Source organism: Zosterops lateralis, assembly GCF_965231275.1.
Source record: "Zosterops lateralis genome assembly, chromosome: 4".
In the NCBI taxonomy this organism is placed as follows: domain Eukaryota; kingdom Metazoa; phylum Chordata; class Aves; order Passeriformes; family Zosteropidae; genus Zosterops; species Zosterops lateralis.
In genome coordinates, this window is record NC_139765.1 from 64,654,471 (window position 1) to 64,676,141 (window position 21,671).

The following is a 21,671-nucleotide window of genomic DNA, read 5'->3' on the forward strand; positions in this document are numbered from 1 at the left end:
GAGATGCAAATAAGTATCTTTCTTTATCCTGGGCTCAGTGAGGCTTAATTTGTAAAGAGGGAAAGTATTTCACAGTTGATGTTTTTAGAACCTAAAGGATCTGAGGATACAGGAAAAAAAAAAATCCATACTTCATATTAAATGTTTCTAAAGGTCATTTATGTCCTGGATGTAATCTGCACCATAGAATGATCATACATTTACACTACAAAAGAAAGATATCTGCACAAGATATTTTCAGCTCAAGGCTTCCAAGGGTTAAATCTCTCCTTTGTTGGCTAATCTATTTTCATTCTAATTACTTTTGATACTCCTGCATGCACTCACACACCCTGTGTAAGAGATGGTGCTTTGTAATGCCATCACACCTGCTCAAGAAGGTTGTGATGACCCTGAGATGAAACTGGTTAATGCCAGGCTTCAATGCACTATCACCTTCTGTAGTACCATTAAACATGAGAAAATTGGCACTACGGAATATGGCAGAGACTACAACATTTTCTAGAGTGTATATTCTATACAAAAATATTTTAAAAAGTACTTGCTAAAAATAAAAACAGTTGCAAAAACAACTAGGCAGTGTGGATATTTAGTCTGTCATGATACTTTGGCAGGGCTGCCTAGAAGTGCTTTCAGCCCAAGGCAAAGAGCAGTTCCAGAAAGGATGAGCTTTCTCTTCTAGCAGAGCTCAACACCATTATAAACTTGGCCTGAAGTCAATGAACAGAAACTATACAAGTCAACAAGAGCTATGCTTGTTATGAAAGAACTGCCTCTCAACATGATTTTCACAAATAAGCAAAGGATGTTTTAAATATTTACCTGACTAGTTCTGACTTTCGCATCTCCTACATAAAGACATTAGTTCTAACAATTTTTTGTTTCATCTTTATAAGCCTACAGCTGAATTTTCATAAAAGAATCCTAAATCCTCTGTGAAACAGGAAATTAAGTTTATGGATCCAAATTTATAGCTGACCTGCTATAGTGCCAAAGCTGAGAACCCAGTCTCCTCAAGTGGACAGAATGGGGCACCTCTCCAGAACGTACTGCACAGCAAGGACTTTTGAATCTCCATACACTCTGAATTTAGGAATGTGGTTCTACATTTCAGTGTAGATGGTAGCATGTGTACTATGAACCCTGCTATCTCCATGCAGCGCCTGCACTGTGATGGCAGATTTCCCCCAGTCTCAGGAACTGTACTTCAGATTATTCTCTGTGGCGAAAAAACATGCACATGGAAAACTAGTTCATATGTAAATGTATACAATATCCAGAGTATGCTATAGAGAACCTAACTACAATTGACCTAAGGATTAAGCAATATTGAAGAACTGTCTGAAATGAGCAGACACCATTTGCTGGTTCTGGTTTGTCCAGTACCTAACTCATGTGTTCAAATCAAAAAAATACAAACATAACTATAACCCAGTAGGAACAGTAGGAACCTGACAGTCCTAAAAAAGAATAAAGGTGCAGAGTAATAAATGTCTAGAAAAGCACTTTGTTTGCAATGTGAAGCATTGTGTCAGAAGCTGGATATTTTCAGGACAGCAATCAGCACTCCTGCAAATTGCTTAAGCACAGAATTGAGTTTTACTTCAGGCCTTGACTTTTTTGCCACAAAATGCAAACATGTGACAGATGACTTTATAATCTAGTTTGCAGTTTCGACAGTGAAAAATTGCTGCTGAATTTCTACTCTTCCCTTTTTAGGTGTGTGGATGAACAGGAAAACTTCAGCTGAGGAATAGACAGGATGTGGCAAAGAAAATGAGAAATTATGCTTGGCAAGTTCACAGGAATTAGCTAGTGACAAAGCACATTTTAATGCTAAATTTTGTTTTTGATCTTTTTCCCTGACTTTTAGAAACTTACTTACTATTGCTATGATTATTCATAGCTTGTAGCACTTTAAGCAACAGTTTAGCACAGAGGGGGAAATTACGGTCTTAGTACTATCAGCTTCTTTAGTGGAAATAGTACCACACCACCATATAGGATACACTTAAAAAGCAAAAGCAACAAAGGCTGTAAAGAGCAGTTATTTTGTTTTAAAAAAATAATATTAAGGTTTTTTTTTGTTTTGTTTTGGTTTGGTTTTTTTTTGGGAGGGACAAATCTCTTGAATAAATCATGTGATCTTTCTTTATGTCCAGATTCACTATCTTAAGAGTAATATTCATTGTTATCCAGGAAACGAGTTTTCCAAGATGTACTGGGATTTCTTGCTGCACTAAAAAAGGTAAACAGGCAGTTTCTTGCTGTCATCAAAATGTTCTTGCTCCATAACTTGGAAATTTCTTACCTTGCTGCTGTGCCGCTTTTTGCTCACTGAGGGAGAACCAGGCTGACCAGGGCTAGGAACAGCACTGGAGGTGGCAGAAGTGGTTCCAGAGTGGACATGAGATCCTTTTTCCACTCCTGAAGAAGCAACCAGAGGCGACTGCTGTAGAGAAACCTTTTGGAGCTCTGCAGCCAGCTGCTTGGGATCAACCCCTGGAGACTTTGCTTTATCTACTGGATTAAAGCAAGAGAGTTTTGTAATAATTTGCATTATTTGATAACTGCCAGCACATCCAAATCCATCTTACCATCGTACAAGGACAGCATAACAATCCTTACAAGTTTTCATGTCATCTGCGTGTATACTTTGAAGAGGCAAAAGGCATCCTGTGAAAAAGAATCATCTCTCCCACAATATCAACATCCCAATTCCAATCTTTCTGTGCTAGTGCTACTTCCTAATGCTCTTTACCTAAAAGCTTTCTGAGGAAGTACTTCTAGGGGAAGAAAAACAGGCTTTGCTGATCATTGTTGAATTAAAACAAAGCAAATTACAGTTTTAAAACTGGTCTGTGCTATGATTTATTGTTTGGAACTGGTCAAGTTTCACTAAGTATCTGAACTTTCTTCTAAAAGGTTTAAGCCTCATTTTAACTTTTAAAATCAACTGGACATTGAACAGAACTGCTCCTGAAATAATTTATACAAAAATAAAGAGAAAAAAAGCCTCAAAAATTTACTACCACAAATTAATCAAAGAAGAAAAATTGTAAACAAAAGAAGGCGAAATGCCCTGATTCATCTTTCCCTATTACTCACACTTTGTGAGGCATCTGTAGCAGGAGTCTGCTTGCCCTCCCTGCTGCCCAGGAATGAGTGGGAGGAATTTACTCTTTTGAGATTACAATTTTTATTTCATACAGAAATGAAGTCAAGTAAGTTTCATATATGCTAGACTGAATAGAATTAAAAAGATGCTAGGCACATCTTGATTCCCAGGTTCTCAGAAGTATGAGAGATTTAAAGCAAGACTTTAGGTTTATCCTGTCTGCTTGGCTAATTCATTTTTCATTCAGAGAAAAAGGAGATTGCTCCTTTCTAAAGTACAGTCTGCCAAACCTCAGAGGTAATGGCAAGAAGTCTATAGAGTTGTTCCAACTTAGAAATCACTAGAAGATTGCCAGACTAGGAGGAAGCATGCCTGCAAGAATGGATCAATTTTCTTTTATTTCTGTTCCTTCTGATTTTGAGTTTTCTTCATTAATAAAAAAGCTGGTTTATTCTAGTTTTTGTCCTTTACAAAACTGATTTTTTTGTCTTTCAATGCTTCTGGTGGTGTTGATCTGCTCACAAATTAAAAAAAAAAAGATGTGGTTAGCTCTGCTTCAAAGCTCTGTCATACTTAGTCTTTCAGTTATTATCAATTACATTAATTTTCAACTAAAGGTAGCTTGATGGTAAGTATATTAATAGCTAGGAAATTTTACATGGTTAGAAAATGGAGAATTCAATCCAGGTAATTTAGGTACTGATAGACAAAAGAGCAGCCACAAAACCACAGAACCCAGAGTAGACCACGGAATGGTGAGTGAAGCAATCCTAATCTGCACTGAGCTTGCTGAGGGGCTGCATTACTGGTAAGATTGTGCATGTAGATTCAAAGTTAGCTTAGATATTGACTGATACAACGACTGAAGCCTGCAGTTGTGGTATTGATTGAACAGCAGGAAATCCAAAAGCACTGCCACCTTAGAACACACAACAAAACTGACAATTGCTATTGCATCCCTGTACCCAGTAAATATTGGGGTTTTTTGTCACTTATAGCAGGCCACAAATGTTATATTAAGCTAACAGGTATTTTTATTGAGGTCTTTTCCAACACTGACAATTCTATGGTTCTATGAACACAGGTCTTAGGACCTGTTTTTTATCTGGACTTGCTGCAGTTTGTTGGGAGCTTGGTTTTAGCCTCTAGGGCTGCAACAGCAACTGCCCAATGACCGGGTGGCTACGACCTAAATTTGTCTGAGCTACACTTCACCTTGTATAGTGGTGTGGTATAGTGCCCATTCTTAATTATTTTGATATAGAAAAGCACAGCTGTAATTGCATTTTGCAGACCGAAGTATTTATGACTCCAGATTAATAATGCAGTTTTATAGGAGCAGAGGCCAGGGGTGACAGCAGAGAGCTGCAAGGTTTGAACACAGGATGGCAGACGAGGCCTTGGGGACATCAGCAACTCATTGGCCAGGTACTGACTCAGGTGCAAACCCAGGGGCTGGGCAAAGTAAACTTTAGGGGGCAACAGAAGGAAAAAGGACAATAATATATCACAGGTAAAGTTGACAGTATTCAGCACTCCCAGGTCCTTTTCCTCTGGGCAGATTTCCAGCCATTCTGCCCTCAGCCTGCAGGGCTGCCTGGGGTTGTTGTGACCCAGATGCAGGACCTGATATTTTGACTTGATGAATCTCATGCAATTGGCCTTGGCCCATCAATCCAGCCTGCCCAGATTTCTCTGCAGAGCATTCCCACCCTCCAGCAGATCAACGCTCCTGCCCAAACTGGTGTTGTCTGCAAACTCATTGGGGGTGCACTCAATCCCCTTCTTTTGACTTTTTATATAAGGCCTTACGGTCACCTTTCTACCCATGGCAATACTTGGGATGTAACATCAGAACTTACAATGCTAACATCCTAGCTTATATCACATACAATTTTCAGGTTTTATCCAGTCCTATAATCTCAAAACAACTTCTTGTCTCTCACCTGCCCTTACTGGCTCATGCAGCTCCAGGTGCTGGGGATTCTCGGAGTCAGAGAGCATGTTCAGGTCCCTAAAGAAAGCAATTAGAAGCCTGAGACAAAAGAAACTCTTTCCTCATACCCTCATTATTGTATTAAGTAGGTAAATGAGTAGTGGTTCATGACAGAAAGCAGCTCCCAAGCATGGTCCCTTCTTAGCTGATATATATTTGCAGTGCTGTTAAAGAGCTGAGAAGAAAAGCTTCTTTTAAGGTGAAATCTTTAATGGATTTAATGCAAGTGTGTGCATTTCTTGTGATGCTTAAATGACTTTCATCTAAAGGATACCGATTTCACTTGAAGTCAAGCTGTTGCTAAATTACCTTCTTTTTCTTACACCAGAAAATTCATGTATGTTTGTCATGAGAGGAAATTGTGGCCTGACAATGGAGTTATCATTGTTTATAAAAGCATAATTACTAGCATCTGATTCAATTCATCTCTCCTTCTGACTTTAAGAGAAAAACAGAACAAAAAGATCTCCCACGGTCACAGTGAACTCTTCCTTACTATTACATTAATGCTTTGTGCTAGCAAAGGTTCCACCTTAACAACTTTAAATTAAAATTAAAAAAAAAAAAAAAAAAAAGAAACCAAAAGCCATGAAAAGCCAAAAAGAAATGGAAACAGAAAGATGGGGAAAAACTCACAGTCTTACACATATTTCTGCTTCCCCACTCTGCTGAATAATAATGTTCTGGACCTCTTCATAAGTTTTTCCAGTCAAGGGGATGCCATTCCATTCCAGCACCTGCATTCCTAAGAAGGAGGGCAAAACAGCAAGAGGTCAAGGCCCCAGAGTTTGACACAGGCATCAGTTAGATCCTTTTGCCTTGTTTTAACAAGACAATTTGATGTGACTTTCAGTGAAAGTTATTCAAAGGCACAAGATATTAGCAAAGCCCTTTCACTTCACACAGATTAGACTGTTAAGTGTTATTGTCCCTTCAGCTATAACTTACCTGCTGAAACAAGACAGGAGATTAATTCTCTCTGATTCAAAGTATACATGCAGTCTCCACAGTCTGAGTTGCATGATATCAAATTTTTTTTCCAATATCAAAAACATGCACACCTACCAGCATGGCAAAGAAACCAAAGCATTCTATATATCAGACATTTCCTGGCCAGCCATGGTCTTGGAAGATAACTATTTCCTGCAGTGACAAATTGCTGCTAAGAAGCTGAGCCTCAAAATGGAATTAATTTGTGAATGTGATTAGATAATTCAAAGACATTTTCTTTACTTTGTCACTTACAAAAATACAAAAAAATGAAGGCTGTTGGGCTAACCAATTTTAATGAAAAAAAAAATGTGCATCCACATTTCAAATATCAGCCTGGTAGTATTCAGGTTCAAATTTTTCTTCTGTATCTTTTCCCATAAAAAACTGACAAAACAAATAAACGTACTTCATTGTGGAGGATGTAAAAAGAACTATATTAATCAGGCTGAAAAATACTGAATACTGATCTAATCTGCTGTGTCTTCCAAGTGTCCCAGGACTGAGCCAGGAGACTCAGTATGGTTCAATATATCTGTATAAGGAATTTTTATACTCAGTATGTGCAGTCAATCCTTCTATAAATCATGAGAGGTATATTCTGATAAGATGAGAAATCTTTTGGTTAAGGTGAAATGCTTACACAAAGCAAACCCTAGATTCATATCTGGACTTTACAACTGAGGTTCTGAGAACTGGGTTCATGGTTTGAATTAATTAGTCATAAGGAGGACTCCAAAAAGATTAACTTCTCACCAATGAACAAGTGTCAAAATCCAAGCCTCTGGCTCTAGTGGGAAAAATTTGCTTAATGGGACAAGATACTGAATTATTAATAGTTCACTAAAAGCAATGCATTACAAAACATCTGGAAATCACATCACCCACACAGCAAAGAAAACCACAAACACTTAGCTTGCTACCACTTACACAGATAAAACCAAGTCTTCACCTGGGTCATATTTTAATCTCAAAATCCTGTGCTGTTGCATATAACAAATGGGAAAAATAATGAAGTGAAATGTGGAGATAAACTCATAGAAAAGCATGCTGCTAAATAAAATATAATTTTTAAAAAATGGAATAAATCAGACTAAATTATTTGACAATGAAAGAATATGAGAAATAAACATACACATTTATATCCCAAAATTTTCCATATGATTCCACGAATTAGGAGTTGAAATATCAGAATTGCTCATAACTGTTGTCAGCCAGAATTTATCATTATGTTTGTAGAAGTTTACAGAAAAACAAACTGCACAGAATGACTAAAAAGCGATGCTCAGAAGGCAGTAAAGCCAGCTGCCTAATGCCAAAATAGGTTTGACTTTTCCTTTAATTTATCCCCTTTCATTTACCAGCCATGGCTCAAAAACATGATCCTGCTTTTGCTTGGTAAAGCAGATCTGATTTGAAACTCAGTTCCTCTGGAAAAAAGCAACAGTAATTATGAGAAAATTCATTTCCCCCTGATTTTCAGTCATACAAATATAACAGCACGAGCTTGGTCTTCAGGCTTCCAGAAAGGAAGGAACTGAATTTATTTTTGTCTTTCTTTTTTAATGTGTGTCCTCATAATGCTACCATGGCATAGGATGTATTGTATGACATTATGAACCTCATGACATTAGGAACAAGCAAAACCACAACTTCCATGTAGTGGCAAGGAGCAAGAACAAAAGTTGAAAGAGTCAGATATTTGAAAGAGCAGTTAACATCTTTTTATTAAAAAACAAACAAACAAACAAACAAACAATCAAACCAACCACACCCAAAACCCCCCCACAAACAAACAAACAAAAACCCAAAAATAAATAAATAAATAAATAAAAAGGGTTTACTGACAAAATACTTTGGGCTATTTGAGCTACTCTCCTGGGTTTATCACAGCCTGCTGGTATGTCTTCAGAAGAAAATTTACCAAGGGAGCACTAAGGCTATCATCAACAACTCTAATTTAAAAGACTAGCAGAAAGCACTTTAAAAAGACTAGTACCACTGCAGTGCCAGGATTTGGAAACCAAGTCTGATTTCCACTGGTGAGAGTTTCAACCACTGCAGTCACTCACTTGGTCAGAAGGGCCACAGACACATGAACAAAGCAATAAACTGAAAGGAAATGGAATTTCAACAGCCTTAGCTAACACAGAGATCCATTTAGGCTGCCAGTACAGGGGAATTTTCTTTTTATTATGTGCCTTGTGGATCCATGAATGTTTAAAATCAAACAATTACAACAAGACTGAACTGATCAGACTGAAAGCCCTGGCGTCTAAGAAAAAAAAATGTAGGCAAGAAGCTGATTTCTCTTTTCTCAGCATGTAACTGCTATACAAATTTTGTTCAAAAAAAAGGGTAATGTTGCAAAGAAAACCTTTAGAAGGAATGCAAGTGTAATTAACAAAAAGGAGGAAAAAAGTATTGAGAAAATACAAGAGACTTGCGATAAATTTTTTTCCCTAAAATCAATCATATTCTGTCACTGGTCTTTGGTAGCCAGGACATGATAGTCACATTTCCAAAAGTTTGTATGCTTCAAGTCACCAGTTTAGTAGGTAAAAAATAATAATAATAAAAAAATAGGTAGATAAGAAGATATGCATTGCTCCATGGAAATTCTGCTGACTGAGGAAGTACTAGTAATTGCCCTTATAATGAAATACATAATTTCTTCTTGCATCTTTCTTTCTTTATTATTTTTCTTTATTACTTTATTGGGTGAGCAGCAACTTATTTGTAGCAATATCAGCTCCCACACTCTTAATAAATATATCTTTCATTCCATCACCCGGGTGATAAATCTGCACTGTTTAACTGAATGTGGCTGTAGATGTAACATTCCTATTGATAAAACAGCACAAAACAAAAATTATAAAATATGCAGATAGAATAGGTCCTTGTATTAGAGTTTCTGTAAACTGGAAGGCAGAATATTTATTTCAGTTTTCACCCACCTTGCAGGATTTCTAATATTTTCTCTCCTCTTCAGACTCATCTCTCAGATATAAACTAGCTGCATGATTAAAGTTGAAATTGAAAGGAATCTGAAAATCATCCAAGGATTTGATTTCTCTAAATATGAGTCTTGACATAGTTGATTCAAATAGAGAAATATTAAACTGAACTGCTGAACATCTCTTGAATTTTATTCTCCTTTGTAACATAATGTATAGTATTATAAAGTTAATCTCAGTCACTTTGAATACACTATTATACTGCAACTTCCCTTATTCAGTATACCCAAGGCACCCAAGAAGTGGAAAAATTGTTTGCTGTGTCACTAAGATTTTGCAATTATTTCCAACTCTACTTGTGTATAAAACAGATTAGTTTTCCATTCCTTTTAAAAACTCAGAAGTGCTGTCCTACTGGAATTTAAAAATATCTAAATATTACAGTCTTAGAATACAGCCTCTGATTTTGGTTGCACCACAGTTATACCCCCAGATTCCTGGGGTTCATTATCTGCTTCTTCATAGTTTGTACTTTTTATTCTTATGCATAATAAATATGTCAGCTTGAATTGCATTTTCCTCTGATGTAATGCTCACAGAGGAAAATGAAATTGGACTCTACAGACTAGCATCTTGAAACAGTAAAATTTGAATATTATTATCTTTCTATATCATGTAAGAATTAAAATTCAGAAACATAACTTTGAAATTCCAGAAATTAACTGTAGAAGTTAAATGTGCACTTGGAATAAGGAGAAACAATATAAACTTTCAATCTGACATTCAGCACTAAATCATTTTATGGTCAGTGCTCTCCAGTTATTTTTCTTTTATTTCTAAACCTTTTTGATGGTTCAAAATAGGCTGATGAAAGTCAATGTGTTAATGTATTTCCCCAAACTGCTGGGCATGAATCACACCAAAACTCATTATTTTCTGTAGACACCTTAACCTTTTTCTTCCATTTGTCATTCACACTCAGGCTGAATATTTTCCACTTATTACAATAATTATTATACAGACAACCCTCACGATTCTTAAAAACAGATATGTTGTTCACTGAGTAAAAAAATATATATATTATGGGCCCTCCTATGCCTCATGGCTGTTATACTACTATAAAATGACATTTATAAAAGCATGGCCAGAGCAAATCAACATTGTATTTGAGGTGTTCTTTGTATTTTTTGACAGCTATATACCCCACCACTGCCTCCAGATTTATACATGTACTAGCACAGGATTCCATAGATCACCCTTCACTCTGAACTATGTTAGAGCAACAAGTGATGATCTGCTTGTACCTGTGTGACCTAATTGAAGTTCTGACAAGTTAAATGAAGTTTAGAGTTACTCTTTATGAAAATAAGTATGATATAAATGATAAGTTTATAGTGCTTTCACCATTATAATATCCTCAAAGATTAGTTTAGTGGCAGACAGATGATCAGTTAATCCATTCTGAATAAAATGTTGTGATGCATTGTAATTATTCAGTGTTTTAGAAAAAACAGTGTTTTTTTGCAGCTTAGTGTTCACTGATGCTATAGAGCAGAGTGTATTTACTTTGTTTTCAGTAACATCATATAAGACATTATGATTTTGCCAGAGAAACAAGCTTCTTGTAAAATGCTGTAATGGACTTGAAAGTCTTAAGAATTTCATTATTAGGCTATGCTCCAAAAAACCCCAACTCTACTTTTAAAAGCAGTTTACTATGATTTCAGGGTGTTTTTTAAAAAATTATGTAATAATATATGGTAGAATGCAAAAGTCTCTTAATTCCAAGTCACCTTAAGTTTCACCTAAACATTAGTGAACAATGAGGCTGCAGGAATTTCTCCTTGCTGTCTCTTTCATGAATGGTAAATAAATAAAACCATTTTCGTGGGAGTTTAATGTCAGATATTAATTTAGACTAGTATATCCCAGCCTGCATTATATATTTATATTTTTGGATTCTGAATTCAGTGAGTTTTATTTCAATTTCCCTTTTTGAGGAATAATTTATTCTTCTTTACACAAATGCAGTTCTGCTAGTCTTACTTCTTTCAGTTACTTCTGTGAATGTAGTGATATTTGGGTTTAAAATTTTCCTTTGTGGGGGCAAGAATCACGTCATGAGATGCAAAAAACCCCCAGTTCTTGTGGAAGCTACAGTGTATGTCTAAAGAATCACTCTCCCTTTATTAGTTACTTTCTATTCTGCCTAAGAATATAAATTATGACAAACATGCCAAACAAAGTCTATACAAAGCACTGTTCTATTGTGGTCTCTATTGAGACGTCTCTCAAAGATTTTTCAATGTTGTTGGACTGAGGTCACTTGGCTTGTTCTGCCTACAGAAGAGGTGACTGGGGGGAGATCCAGTCATTGTCTATATCTTCCTCCCAATGGGAAGTGGAGGGGCAGGTACTGATCTCTCTGGTGACCAGCAATAGGACTTGAGCAAATGGCATGAAGCTCTGTCAGGGGAGTTAGGCTGGGTATTAGGAAAAGGAACAGGGTGGAACAGAAGTGGTCACAGCACCAAGATTGCCAGGAGCACTGGGACAAGGCTCTCAGGCACATGCTGTGGTGCTTTGGACTGCCCTGTGCAGGGGCAGGCATCAGACTCAATGATCCTTCTGGGCCCCTTCCAGCTCAGGATATTCTATGATTATATTCTATGATTCGATGAATAAAATAGGAGTGGGAATTTATGTATGTACGACTCCCAGAAGAATTTTGCTGGAAGAGTGATTCATGGCACACAGGTTAGCATGTCATCAAGATCCTAACGCATTAAAATGAGGTTTCAGAGGACACTTTGGTCAGGTAAGGAAAAGCAGCTTAAAAAAGACAAGGCAGAACCATACTTTAGCAAAGCACTGACTAAATCGAAGTGCAGCCTGAAATTATAAAAAGACTGGCAGGAAGATAAAGAACAGGGCAAAGACCCTGAGATAAGGAAAAAAGGATAAAGAGTAACACAGCATCATTTTCCAGTGTCTCACAGGGGTATGAGGTAGAGAAAAAAACAATTGCTGTCTGCTTCTGAAAGTGTGCAAAAGGCACATCTCTGAGACCATCACACAGTTATGAACCCAGAGGGTGAGAAGCAGACTCAGTAGTTGGCATCCTTTGCTTTCTGGACACACCAGTTGCATATACACATTCTGGTGCTTGAGAGAAAATGAGTATATTTGAAAAGTACGACAGAGAAAGAACTAATGCCAAAGAAAAGTTGCTCTTAAATGAGGACCCCCAACATTCTGAGTCCCTTGGGGCTTCCTGAAGAGGCTCCTCTCACACAGACCTGGGGGTCTAACCCTTGCTTGGTGAATGCCTTGCTGGTCTCCAGCAATGTCACCACTAAGGCACTACAGGGCCCAATTCAGAAAATAATGGAATTATTAGGATAATTTAAATACTGAAAGCGTGCTAGGAATGAGCAAAGGCCATGGTTATGCATTCAATGTCAATGCTACTTAAGGTCATATAGAAACAAGAACAGAAAGTTTTTGTGACTCACAGTAAAAAAACACCAATGTTTAAGTAAAAAGTCAACTCTTAATGAGAATGGCTGAAGACCTTAAAATGCCAGTCTGTCACATGGAATAGAGTGAGATCCTTACTTGATGTGTTCTAATAGGAGTCACTCTGTCGATAATCATCCTCTGTACTCTGGGAGTAATTTTACAGTTTTGACACTGTGATTATTCAAATATAAAGCAGAATTTACTCACTATTATCTCATTTGTGAGAGTCATGTAACCTGAAAGCTAAGGAAAGTGAATACATATTTCTGGCCAGTGCTATGAAGTTCTAATCTCCTGTATATATCTATTTTTCATATAAAGCATATAATTCTCCTTTTAAGAAAAGTTTTTTGGAAATTATGTTCCTCATAATACAAGTTAAGATTAATTCATTACATTACTCTGAATCAACTTGCTTGTGTTCTAAATCAAGTTGAGCTAAATTTTTCTGTAATTGGAATGATTTTATTTAAATGAACATGTTTTATGTTTCCCTTGTAGAAACTAAATGTATGTTTGTAGAAATTCCTGACACATACATGTCCATAGCTGTAGAAAGTATGGAGAAAAAATTGTTTGATTATTGGCTGGTTTCAACAGACCACAAGTGAAACCACAAGTAAACCACAAGTGAAAATGCATAGAATTATCTTTTATTTAATTATTCTTCATCTAGTTTTGAACAGACTTAGAACAATACAGAAAAGAGCATGGAAAGCGGTATGTGTGTATGCAGGGAATAAACTGTCATGCACACATGCATGCAGCTGCTTTGGTCTTATCTTTTTCTGGGCTTAGAATCAATGTACCAATTTTTGGCTCTAAAAAGGGATGTGTCTTGCCTCAGTAGCTGTCTAGGAATTTTGGGTAGTTAATGAATGAAGAGAGGCAGGTTCCTCTTAGGATGGCTCATCTCAACTGACACCAATTTGAAATGAGATGAATCACATCCCTCAGGTATCTTTCTTCCACTTATGGTTAGAAAAAGAGCCCATAATGCAAGGTGAGGTAAGATATTTACTTTTCAGACATCAAAAAATATGTGTATTGATTCTCTCCTTTGTCATCTAAGGGGATAAATCTGTCCTAAAAAATGGAAAGGACTTTTTTTTTCTCAGTTTAGCAGACTGACAGCTGTACTTTATCAAGGAGAAGAAGAAACTGAAAGATAGTGAACTTCAGGTGAAGGGAATTAATGGGGCACCATCAGAGACTGAGCTGTTAGTCTGCTACAACCCCTCAGATGCTTAGAAGCAGATATTATCTGCTTCTGCTACAACCAGCCAGGTGAGCAGCAAAAGCCACCAATTATTCTCTTTGTGCCTCAGTTTGTTTATGTGTTAAAAGGCACAGTGGAAAGATAATGCTATTGTACATTAACTTTGAGATGTCCAAGTGACAAGTGCCATTAGTAAAGCTAAGTGCATCAGAAATCTTACTAACAATAGAGTTGTAAGATGTAGTACTTCTGAAGTATTAGGGCTGGGTATTAACTTTCCAACTTTTGTATCCCTATGACCCATTAATAAAGGAATTTAGTGATAAATGTTAGGATTATTCACCTTTCAGAAGTACAGGTTTCCATATGTCCAAATAAGAGACACTAATAATTACCTGTTAGAACTGGCATTTTAACAGAAAGTTGAAAAACTCTTAGTTAAATTTCAGTTTTCAATAATTACTTGTTCTTTCAAGATTAGTGATGAATGTAGACACAAACCTCATCTTTAGGAACATCTGATTAGCAATATTAATGATAGTCCAATTTCAGTGCTGGGTTCAGAGCAAAAAGGTTCCCTCATGATGCTAAGGCTGCTCAGCTCAGCCAAGATTGGAGATCCCAAAGTAGCCTTTCCTGGAAGCTCAAACATTGTCTTGCACAATCTGAGTTAGGAACTAAGAATCAAAAAAAAATCTGATTTTGTTGACTGTGGTTTGAGAGCAGATTTTATGAGTAGAATTCGAGAGATCTAATCAGTCTAGGTATGCAAACCTGTGCATGGTCATACTTTAGAGGGCAGTTAAACTGGCTGTACTGGTTTTGATGTGGTAGAGTGATTTCTCTCTCCCCATCTCACTGCAGGGGACTGAGAGAAAAGCAGTGTGGGGCATAGCTGCCTACCAGGGTAAGAGTACACTTATAGAACTGCAACATGAATTAGAGAAAGGAAAGTGAGCCCCTGCAATGACTGTCATGCATCTCAGTGAGAATGGTCCATGATATGCAACTAAAATTGTCTTTAAAATAATAAGATAAAATATTTAAATTTAATTAAAAATTAAATTCTTTCAAATAATTAATATTCCCCTCACTGCTTTAGAATGTAATTCTGTTGATGTTTACACATCTTCAACATACTTTTCATTGTCAGCTGAATATTTTTTTATTAACATCTCTTTATACAAATTTGATCTGCAGTACTTGATCAAAGAAGAAGTATTATTCTTACAAACAGGTTCATTGTAATAAATGTAGAATTCATGCATGACAAAATAGCATTGCAAATAAATGATGCAGGATTACACCCATAGCTTTGTCATTCTCTGTAAGGTTTTTTAAAAGGAATTTGAATGCACAATTACTGAAGCTATTCTGAACATGCGGGATCTGATGGTGATTATCTGGCAGCTATATACCTAATCAACTTCTATGAATACTCACACACATACTGATTAGCAGCAGCTGCTATTTCTTCTCATTATCTACACTAAAACAAATGATCTCTTAGCAGCCTGTCCCTGTGTATTTATGTGTTCCTTACAATCACAATTAATGTACTGAATTCACTGTGTAAGCACCCAGAAGACAAGTAAAACAAACTTATGATACCACATTCCTTGCCTGATAGCTATAGCTGTAGAAATGAAACTTGTGCCACTCCAGGGAAAGCAGTTTCCTCATGGGAGAAGTCCCTGTTACTCCAAGCATGCCAACAAACACAGGAGTGCCCTGCAAGGCCCTGCTTGCAGCTGATGACCACAGAAAGGAGAACAGGGCTGATAGCTCAGGGTTCGCTTTCAAGTCTCCTGAAGGCACATAGGAGTTATTCTGCTGAAGGAAAAGCATCAAAACTCATAAGGAATAAGACAGCCTATGAGATGTGGTTTATGGCTTTGAGATGGGTCAAAAGACAAGAGTTGGGCTTGATGGAACAATGGCAGGTACAGGTAGGAAAGGTGCTGGAAAGATGTGTCATCAGCTTGAGTGCTCTGTGACAATCGTGCAGGTACTTGACCCACTGCTCCTGCTACTGTACAGCAACCAGAAACTGCTGCCCAGACAGGCAACCCCTTGTCCGGTAACAACAGCAGCAATCAGCCTGTCTACTTTGATGCTTTCATAGCCTCCACTCAGGAATTACACACTAGCCCTAAGACAAACTCTGCCCCTATTTCTTCAGACTGGGGTGTTTTAATTACACATCAAACTCACATTTAAACACTGAACTGTTACCAAATTCTCAGCACTGCGCCCTCACCCTAATACAAGTATTGCAATGGCTTATTCTCCTTCAAATATATACTCAAGTGAGATATCAAGCATTATTTTTTAAACTGCCAAATATAAATGTTAAACTGACATTTCATCTGTAGACTCAAGCTCAAATATATGTTGTGGGTCAACAAGGACAAAGGAGTTTGATCACTTCACTGCTTAATCATTTAAGACATCTTTCTTTTCATCAAAGCTATCAAACATGTCTGAATCTTTTTCCCAGGTGTCAAACATTAAAATTATTAGTGTCAAACAGTGTTTGAGAATGAAACAATCATCCCTGCTTTTTTTACATCAAGCCACTAAATATTCTTTCCCAGGCAAAAGAAGGAAAAATAGCTGCTGTATTTAACAGAATAAAAATTACATATTTTCTTTATTCTACAGAAAATTTAAGTTAAAGGACTCCCACTCAAAGCTGAGCAACTGCAAATGTGAAATATTGTGAATCAGTTATACAACAATAGGTAAAAGTAAGGCAAAAATATATGCAAGAAATAAAAAAATGCATCTGAAACTGCAAATCCCCCAAACATACTGAATACAATCAAAGAATGAGTCACAAATGATATTGTATTCTTTAGAGATGAAAGTCTCTGAGCAATTCTTCTTTGGTGAAAAGTATCTAAGGAATTGTTAAATTGTCTATGAACTCAGCCAATTTCAAAGGCATTTCTTTATCTTCACCAAAGCTAATAATTACTTTCTGTAAAAGTAACAAAAGTAACAAAAGTAACAAAACAGATTCATCTAATTTGATTCTTTAATAGCTGATAATAAATACTGTATTGAATTATTGAATCATAATATCATAGAATAGTTCGGGTTGGAAGGGACTGTTAAGATTACCTTGTTCCCAACTCCCTTCCATGGGCAGGGACACCTTCCACTAGGTCAGGTTGCTCAAAGCCCCATCAAAACTGATCTTGAAAAATATACAAAAAATTTTAAAGAAAATAATAAAGTCCAATCTCTTTTTCCAAGTTCATTCCAGTGAATGGAAGCAATAGAAATACAATTTCTATTTTTTTTTCTTCTTTGTCTTTTGCCTGGATGCCTTCAGGAACACTCCTAATTCTACAGTATCTTTCTTCACAGGCAAATGAAAATAACCAAACCTATAATGCATCCTAAAAACCTATAAATGTAAACTGTAGATGAAAAATTTGTTTAATTCAGAGATGCATCTCTTCAAAGCATGCAGTTTTACAAATTGGAATTCATCAAACTAACTATGATTTTACTTGCACCATTGAATTCAGTGACAGCTGAGAATATAAAATGATTATCAAATTGAAATTCTAATACTAATGTTCACTTCCAGCTAGGGATGATGCTATTGAGAAGGCAGGCTCAAACAAGCAAGAGGAGATATTTCATCTTTCAGGATATATAAACATAATACATCTATACAGATATCACAGATAGGTGTGCTTAATTTATGGTGTCTGGTGGCTCATCTGATTAAAGAGATACACTTTTATGTTTTCTTACCTCCTTTGCTTCTGGAGAACATGACATGCAATCAGGCAATCACTAACAGCTTTTTCAGGAATAACAATTGTTTGCAGTATTACTCATTGCAGCAGTCATTGTAATAGTCCATAGTCCAACTCCTTTTTTCTAATATACTCTGCAAGTGTACAGGTGCTGATATAAACCCCTTGGGCTAAATGTTTTGTTGACATAGTCATGATTTCTACTGAAAGAGATAGCCATGTCCATGCAGCTGTAGCAGTAAACTTGCTTAAGGATGGTCTAGAATAATTTATGTGACTGACAGAATAGCTAGTTAAATTTCACCCATAAACAGTTCAGAACACTTAAGTGCAGTAATTTAGTTTTATGTGTTGTTATATGGATGCAATTGAGGAAGCTGTGAGATGACCCCAGTTCATAAATTTAAAGCCATCAAATACAGAAATCTTTGTATTACCCACGGGGCTTCTTAAGTCTTCACCTTTAAACAATGCATATTGCATCCAAAGATATGTGATTAAGGTACTGAATGAGAAATTCTTTGTGTGGATCATTAACAAATATAGGTATATCCTTTTTTAGATTGGAAAAGCATGCAAAAGCATTCCTGTAAAACACATTCAGAATTAGGGAGCTGGGGGTTGTCCATTAGGTGGCACCAAATTTTTCCATATCTATGGAAAGTGTAGACAGCAGAGAAGTGTTTCTCTGCTGTAGCTGCCAGGTGCTCTTCTAGTTAGTCTCCATTCAGAGACAGAACCTCTGAGGCAGCATTGCAGCCCATCCATGTGCACCACTGAAGGGTATTCATCCAGATAGAGCAGAGTGTTCTTCATGTTCATCTCCTGTAAAGCTGTTTTTATCATATCTATCATTCTGCCTGCATCATATTCAACAAGGATCACTGTCATACTTGAAGGTATTTTCAGCTCCTGCTTTGGATCTTCACTCCTTCCATAACAGTGGGAAGTGTTTTTCTTGTCTCATGTTCTCTAGAGCTCTTTAATCAGAAGAAAGCCCCTGCTTTGCAACTAATCACTCAGCTTCTACTGAGTGAATTGCAGAGGTATTAGTATCACTGAGATAGGCTGATACTTCTAAGAATACTACAGTGGTCTGTGAATAAGATGATGAAAGATTTATCTTTTCTTTCTTTACTATCAGTCATGAAATTACTTTCTTAGAATTTTGATTGCTTTTATCCTTCCTTTCACACAGTCAGAAACTCTCAGTTCTTTCCATTCAGTTACTTCAGACCCATCTGAAAAGTATAATCAGTTAATTTAATACATAACTTTGCTTTAGTTAGACATAAGTCAGTGCTTATTTCTACTTTGCAGTTCCAAAACTGTCTGTACGAGCAGCAAATGTATGAATTATATGGATTGATTCCACTTCACCCACACTGTGACAGAACTCATTTAGCAAGCGTAGAGCTCACACCATGATGAGCATTGCCTGGAATGACTCATTTCCTTTTACTGTCATCTTAAAGGTTAATTTCATGGGGTGCTCTTCAGCACATTATCTAGTAACTAAGAAATAATGAAGCCTTCTGTTCATTAGGGTGACTGGACAACACCTGCAAATGGCCCTGTCATTGCACATGGGCAGGTAAATGGCACTCATCTTCCCCATGAAAATAGATTCTAATATTGAACATATATCATGAATATAAATAATGAATATGGGAGTTTGTTTTTCACTACACTGCTTTTCTCTGTTTGCACCTTTCCTTTCCTCTAAGCAGATCATCCTAATGCCCTTTTCTCATCCTTCCTGCTCTTTTACACCTTTTGCCTGCCCTAATGTGCAGCCTAACCTTCCAACACAGGCCTGTCCCATATTTAATGTGCATTTGTAATTCAGTCTGACTGCACATGTTCACAGGTTCAATATACAAGTTCAAAGGCCTGGGTTAAAGCATCTTGGGTCCTGCTGTGCAATATAACAGTTGTTGGCAGTATTCTGGCTCTGGTAAGTGCTCAGAAAGAGAAATTGCCTCTGAAAGTTGAACTCCTCTAGAAGAGAGCTTGTGGGCAGCATCAAAATTAACTCTGCTTGTTTGGGTATCTTTAAAGGCTGTTCCAGACATGCTTCCTCCTGTTTTGGAATGAGAAGGGAGTAGAAAGCTAAGCAAGCAAAAAGATTCCAAATCTTTTCCCTGCTTCTTTAATTTGAGTTTCTTTTTGTAGATGCGTATCACTGTGTCTCTACTCTGTTCTTACAGTCCTCTTTGCAATAAATTTATGAAAAAGAAAGAAAAACAAATCTAGCCAATAGAAAATCCTTTACTCTTTCAAAAACTAAGGAACTACTCTAGTACAAGCACTCATTACTACAGTTTGATTGTTCTTTATCATCAAATTACCTGTATCATCTTTAAGGCCTAATGGATTTTGTAAGATTTAATACTTCTTGGTTATTAGCATGCCCTTTTGGTTTGGCAGCAATGAGTCTCCAGAAAAAGGTCCCTACAGTCAAACTTCATAGGAATATGCTTAATATTACATAGGTAAATGGATCTTCAGTGGAATTCTTGGCGTTCAGAAGTAGACACAGAGCTGCAGCCTTGTTATTCTGTACCTTTGTACAAACTTCACTGAAATTGCAAATAACTTTTTTTCTTTTCTTCCATAGTATCAGAAGGCAGACACTTCTCTCTCAATTTTCCCATGTGAAGCCTTACTATTACTCAAAAAATCCAATTTAAGATCTGAATTAAAGTATAGAGTTGTTCTACACATTTTATTTTGGACTGACAGTGCCAAAAGATTGACATGTTATAAACATAGGAATAAGGTACTTACTAGACATAAAGGGTTTGTGACATAGCAATACACTAATGAACAATCCCTTTTGTTAAAGCCAGTGTAATACACCAAAAAAAGAAAAATCAGTTGGAATGAGGATCACTCTGCCATGACTGGAGCATTTCATGGTTTCATTGGAAATTATTCTCAGGAAAGCTCCTGTTTCATAACCACGTGGTTTGGAGAATAACAAGAAGATGTGTGATAATGGCAGGGGAAAATGTACATGAGATCAAGAGAAAGAAATTCTGTTGCACTTCTGCATTCTATTAAGAAAAAAGTAGTGTTTTCCCAGAAAACCTGAAATACCTGAAATACCACACCAAATAATAAATTAGGCCTTATAATTTGGAAGATGGGCGAGCTGAAAATCAGAAAGCAAGATCCAAGTAAAAACAAAATGGCCCCAAACATTTATTTTTAATGACATTCTATAGTAAACACCACTTAAGATGCAGTTTTCTATAGGAGCAGAAGTATCTGGGCAACTCAACAGCATCTGTGTTGGGGAAGGCCCAGAACTGAGGTTTCTTGTTCCCTTGGCAGGTACTGAACCACTGCATTTTCACATCAAAATGGTCAGGATCAGCTACACCATATACATGATGACTTGGAAATATTCTACATGTTTCAAATGCAGTGTGAACCACTTCCCAGATGCTGTGTCCTTTCGGAGACTTAAGCAGAGCTCAGACCCTGGAGAAAATAGCTGCTACCTGCCCATGTCTGCCAGACACCAAGGTTGGCTGTCTGAAACCTCTTTGCCTTCAAGTGTTTTACATTTTATATTCTAGTTTGATTATATGAAAGAAAATGCCAGTACATGCTGACCTAAAAATGCTCATTCTACCACACATCATTCATGAAATCTGATCTCCAATATGCAGAGGAAATAGCTACACTATAAGATTATTGTCATCTTACTGAATTGAATGTAACTGTCTGCAATTCTAATCAATTTTCTAATCAATTAGATCTCCCACAACCACCCAAATCATGATTAATTCATTTTTTCCCGAAGTGATAATATTTAAGTACCTAAAAAATACACTTTGAAAAGTTGCCTAGAACATATTAATGTACCTATAAGGTAATTTCATAAGTTTTCAAATGGACCATAAAATCCAAAGATCTTAACAGAATTCCACTTATTATTGTATTTATAGAGATATCAAACTATTCTATGTCTATTTTGTAACTGAATACCTCCATTACAATCAAGGAGAAATAATATAGACCTCAATCAGTTTTTGGCTCAAACACTGTAGGGTCTGTACAGGAAAAGAAACCTCAACACATC

The 21,671-nt window shown here is 36.7% G+C and overlaps 1 protein-coding gene across 1 annotated transcript in view; it reads right to left on the bottom strand.

Annotated features, from left to right (window-relative positions):
- The window catches only part of PCLO (piccolo presynaptic cytomatrix protein), a gene marked incomplete at its 5' end in the record, with an annotated part of 328,275 nt that overhangs the window by 78,198 nt on the left and 228,406 nt on the right, over positions 1–21,671 (bottom strand). The window contains 3 exons of the mRNA XM_083859465.1: positions 2,312–2,523; positions 5,065–5,132; positions 5,751–5,859. Of these exons, the coding sequence (XP_083715591.1) occupies positions 2,312–2,523; positions 5,065–5,132; positions 5,751–5,859 (389 nt within the window). The remainder of the gene's footprint in view (positions 1–2,311; positions 2,524–5,064; positions 5,133–5,750; positions 5,860–21,671) is intronic.